This window comes from Amblyomma mixtum, chromosome 3, assembly GCF_055824585.1.
Source record: "Amblyomma mixtum isolate Tamu chromosome 3, ASM5582458v1, whole genome shotgun sequence".
In the NCBI taxonomy this organism is placed as follows: Eukaryota; Metazoa; Arthropoda; class Arachnida; order Ixodida; family Ixodidae; genus Amblyomma; species Amblyomma mixtum.
The window spans coordinates 103396968-103402512 of NC_143014.1; the positions used below are offsets into that span (position 1 = coordinate 103396968).

The 5545-nt window shown below is 48.9% G+C and overlaps 1 protein-coding gene across 1 annotated transcript; it reads left to right on the forward strand.

The window, feature by feature from the left end:
* Window positions 1–3282: 3282 nt before the first annotated feature.
* Window positions 3283–4990, forward strand: LOC149351207 (uncharacterized). Its single transcript, XM_089576989.1, has 2 exons — window positions 3283–3325; window positions 3936–4990. The coding sequence occupies exons 1-2, from the start codon at window positions 3314–3316 to the stop codon at window positions 4701–4703; spliced, it is 780 nt and encodes a 259-aa protein (XP_089433115.1). The 5' UTR covers window positions 3283–3313; the 3' UTR covers window positions 4704–4990.
* Window positions 4991–5545: the final 555 nt, after the last annotated feature.

Here is a 5545-nt window from a genome sequence, read left to right on the forward strand (position 1 = left end):
GTTCACCGCCAAAAGCAATTTTGACGCTTCAGGTGCTCTAGTCATTAACTCGATATCGGGACCACGTTTTGAGTAAGTACGAATTCCAAACAAATGGTAGATAAACTTTACTAACTTAAGAGGGACTGATATTTGCTAATGCTCAGTAGCATGCTCACATTAAATCACTAACAGTAGCAAAACCCTGGCCGTGTTATACATTTTACCGCTAAAAAACTTAAAGCTTACGAGTAACCTCCGCGGAGACCAGACGACTAAGGCGCTCGTTGTTGAGCGCGAGGTTTCGAGATGAAATCACATTCGCTGAGGCCACATTTCGATGGGAGCACGAAGCGCTCGTATGCTGTGCGAGCTCAGTGCACGTTGAAGAACGTCACAAGATTGAAAATATATCAGACCACTGAACTGCAGTGACTATCTGCCCACGTGCAGCTTTTTGTCGAGCCACAGCGGCGAGGGTAATCGCCTTTTCGAATAGGTAAAAACTGGTATGGCTATTACCAGCGGCCGGATAAAAATCTCTAATTGCAATCAGGTACCTGTCAGTAACCGATAAAAAGTTAACTATTGGAATTTAGTTAATGACTTTAGCAGTTAACATGATTCTCCTGTTTTTTGACGTTCGCCAGCACTAGTATTACTATGCCGCAAAAAAACGTCTCTTTACCTCAATAACTCTATTTAAAAAAAAGGTAGTTATACCTTCCCTGATACGCCTTGTATATGTACAGTTATAGAGCACTCTTCTCTTATTCAGGCATACTCGCTCTTCAAGTCGCACTTTTCTCCCAGTATTTGATAGTCGTGAAGGAAGATTTATGATCTGAGAAGTGGAAGGAGATACGTCCGAGGTGTTGGACCAGTGCCTGATTCTGAAAGACAAAGGCGTTGCGTGTGTTTAGGGAGGCCGTCACGGCACCAGGGGGTCTTACGAAGGAGAGGAAACTGCACTGTCACACGCGACATCACTCGATTCAGGCCATGCAGAGGGATGCGTTGCAATGGCGCTTTCCAGTGACGTTAAGATTGACGTCAGCGCAACCCGGTCACTCCTCCTTTTTGTGATTATCACCATCCATTTACGCCGACAACTGCTGCTGCTCCTGTTACTAATACAACTACTGCTACTGCTACTACTACTACTACTACTACTACTACTACTACTACTACTACTACTACTACTACTACTACTACTACTACTACTAAAATGAAGCTAAACGCAGACAGGGGCCAGTAACAGCTGTCGCTGTATAAGAATCTTTATCGTTCTATTTATAGCTACAGCTATAAATATGAATATTCATATTTGCACTTCACTTAGTTGGCCTCAGAAACACATATTTTAATTATAGCTTCACACAAAGAAATTATACCAGCAGCGTAGCGAATTTGGCACATGCGATTACAGGGTAATTTAATAATTACGAGAATATGATACAACATAGCCTGCGTTGGCTATTTAAGGTGGCTATTTATGACAATTTATGAAGGTGGCAAGGTGGCTATTTATGGCGGTGGTATTTGATACACCACTTCTCAGATTTTGTTTTAATACGGATACATATTTAATGCGCAATAGGGACTTGAAAATAACCCTTATTCTAAGGCACATATGTACATCTTTAAGTTATACATTCATATTCATTCCGTTAGAGCTGTGTCAAGGAGTGATTGATTACCTTACTGTCAGGCGAAACTTGCTATGCGCCTATTTTATTGCGGAAACATTACGCCACCTTTGTTCTTTTTTTTTATTAGCTGCAGTCACGAGGACATGCTTTTGCATACAAGCATGTGCCCCAGGGGCACCCTCTATTTTTGCAGTAACAGAGAGAGATAAAGAGGAAGAGAAAAGGAAGGGATGTTAACCAGATGAGTGTTCGGGTTGGCTACCCTGCACAGCGGAAGAGGGACGAGGAATGCTTTATATTAAACTGTTTAACCCAGGAATGAGAAGCACTGCGAAAATTTCGGGTGCATGATGACACAGCCATGGACTGTCATAGCCAGACCACGTGGCTTTCATGCACGCTCGTTCAGACGCACGCTCAAGCAGGCAGGCGGAAGACGATCGAGGGTCACTCATTCGCGCTATATCAGCACGTGTCCTCTCTTGCAACAGTGCAGCGAAGCAAGCAGCTCGAAGACTAGGCCACCTAGACCTTGTACGCATAAAGCACTGGCCAACTTCGAAAGCCCCATTTGTCTAGCATCAAAACAATCGGCTCAGGAAGACGACCGCTCGAAGGTTTCGTGATAGCGCTCAGCGTAGTTGTTGTTCTTTTCCGCCTGTGCGGCATGCGAGAAGAAAAAAAAATGAAGGAAAGCCCGCGCACACACCCAGACCTTGATACCACGGCGCTCAATCTCTATTTCCGTCGGGCCACATTTTCCCACGTTCTAGCGTATTTCTGGCCGTTGTTTCATCTCATTTCTTTTATCCAAAGCACCTTCTAGAACACTCAGGCCGCAGATATTCATAGATGTGGATTCCGGGGAGACGCGTCCACTTTGCAGCCTTATCAACGCGGCCGGTACAAAATAGAAGATCCACTTGGTGCACTGCTCAAGTCCATCGAGGGAAACAGGAGGCTTTATTTTTATAACGGCCGCACTCGTTTCAGCACGAGCACCTTCCGCCAGAGGACCCGGGTTCCCAGCTGAAATCACAGAAACGACATGGCAAGTGCGCTGTACCAAGGGAATGTCGCGCCGCTGCCACCACAGGTACGCGTCGCTCAGCGCCCGCGGCGACCTTCCAACGCTTCCCCGAGCGGCGATGAAATCGCGTCCGCGCGGAGAAGAGTCGGGACGTTTCGGAGAAATGCGCGGACAACACACCTTCCTCGTTCCGCGTGCTCCGCTCTCCAATCCACCTGTAATTCGCCCTCTCTTGTTTCTTCTGTGTGGCAGAGTTTATAGCTTTACACAAGCTGAGACCCGCGCCGAAGTCATCGGATATCGACACCGTCAGCGCCGCTGGGCAAGCGCCGGCCACACCAGACTTCCAACCGCTCACAGAGTTTCACATTGCAGGAACTAGCCCGGGCAGCGGCGACTGTTATTCAAAACACGTAAAACACTTTTCTCCGGACGCTATCGGAACTCCTTCCCTAGAGCCGCCGAAGTTCAGTAGAACAAAACATCGAGAGAGGAAGACCAACGGAGAGAACTGTCGTCAGATGTGGCTCAGGACCTCCATGCAGGCGAGAGAGTTTCTCCTCACCAGGCGACGGTATAAATATGTAGCCGAAGCGCACGAGAGGATGAGTCAGTCGACATCTGCGGCGACATACAGAAGCGGTCATCGGCCATGAGCACACTCGTAAGCAAACAACGCGAACGTGCTGTATGGACAACTAACGCATTCCGTTAAGGCATAGTGTTTACTGACTATCGAAGTGGGTGTCCGAAGGCAGTAAAATAGGCCGCTGACGCCGTTTTTACCGCCTTTGGTACTGTCTCGTGTCACTAGCCGACTAATTCTTCAATACGTATTCTCTAAATGACGCCTTTAATTGGGCACAATTTGTCCAGGAACATCCACAGATAAAGCCGTTGTCTTAGCTTATCGCACACGTGCCCTACATTACGCATCTGAATAGTAAAGAGGAAAGAACAGTCTTCAATGTAGTCGTTTTTCGTGTTAGCAATTCTTTGATGCTTACTAAAGTGAGAAAATATTATCTACGAAACTTTTCGCTCCAAACTTATGTCCTGAGATCCGCAATGTACTAGTTTCATAATGCGGCATGGTTCAAGCTATCACATACATATTATACAGTGCGTCTGCCTCGCTTGATGCATGTAGGTCAAAAGCACTGCGAATCGAAGACATATCGCTTAGTACAAGCCTCATGTTTAAAAAAGAAAAAGAAACATTCTCTTATGTGGTGTTTTGTCATTGCAACCCATGCTTATCGGTTCCAATGCAGGTCATTTTGTTGGCCTGCCTGGCCGCTAGCGCCAACGCTGGAAACCTCGGGGGCAGCGGAGCCCCTGGTGACCTGGGCGGTGCTGCAGGAGGGCCTGGTGGCCCGGGTCTTAACGGAGGAGGGGCTGGTCTCGGTCCTGGAGTCGGTAGCGGAGGCCTTGGTGACGGCCTAGGAGGAGGCCTCGGAGGAGGTCTCGGAGGAGGCCTCGGAGGCGGCCTGGGCGGAGGTCTTGGAGGAGCCCTCGGCGCAGGTCTTGGTGGTGGGCTAGGGGGCTTGGGTGGCATTGCGGGCCCCGCAGTCGCCACAGGTCCAGTGTCCGTTGGCGCTCCAGTAGCCGTGAGCCGTACTGTGTCCATTCCAGCGCCTGTGGCCACTCCCGTGGCAACCGTGTCTTTCCTCAAGCAGCCCGTGATCCACCTAAAGTACGTGACCAAGCCGGTGGTGAGCTACGTACGGCAGCCTGTCGCCACTGTCCACCACGCCATTAGGCCTGTGGTGCACGTGACACACGCCGTGGCAGCGCCGGCCATAGCGGCCACGCCAGCTGTGGCCGCTGCGCCCGTCGTTCTGGGAGCCTTCGGTGGTCCAGCTCTCGTCGGCGGCCTGGGTGGCGTGGGTCTTGGTGGCCTCGGAGGTGTCGGCCTCAGCGGGGCAGGCCTGGGAGGTGCAGGGCTTGGAGGAGGAGGCCTTGCACTTGGTGCCGGAGGGGTGGGCCTTCCTGGCGTCGGAAATGTAGTAGTGATCAAAGCCAAGCATCTGAAGTCATAATGAGTGTAGAACCCGGAGGTGAAAGTGAATGGACCAAAGTTGGTGCGTTCGAGGAGGCCGGACTGTTGCTGAGTCTTCCGCCGGTAGTGTCGAACAATGACTGCCGACTCGTAACGTTTGTATAGCACACTTGTTCTTATGCTGTTGCAATGTACAAAGAATTTCAACTTTCTGAGAAAGTGTCAAGGTGACCGCTGCTATCTTATAACGCCAAGTGCTTGATATATGCTTCATCTTACCCTTCGAGAAATGTTCCTTACCTTTTGTGAATAAACTGTTTTTATCTGTGTGAGCGTATAAGTAAGACTTAACACACAAGCAAAGCACTATGCCTGGTCAGGCATCAACAGTCCGCCTGCGCCTTCGAGCATGTCGTAGTCTACACTGCACTGATTATAAGCACCTCTCTACCTTAGCACCGGCTTACGGCGCCACGATTTTGGGTAAAGCGTGAACTTGAGTGTGGCAAGACTGTTTCTATATAAGGCAGCGCGAATTCATAGCTGGGCTCATTGCAGGTTGCATCAAAGCAGCCTCTCCGCACACGATTGTGTCAAAAAACAGTGCCGTTCTTGCGGTGCGCGCGAACAAAATCAGCGCGACCGTATCATAGGGAACAATACACCTACAATAAACTTCAGAACCGCGGATAACTCGGTCAAAGGCATGAGAGGCAACATGGTACTAGTCCATCTCTCAATTTGGATTCAATGTCATGCCAATTGATTAAACTCTGCAACGACAACCTTCAACTCTGGAGATTGCCGTAGCGCTCTTCGTTTTATAGTTATTAAAATATTTTGAAAGGCTATTATTCTGCGTGAAAAATGTTTTATATATAT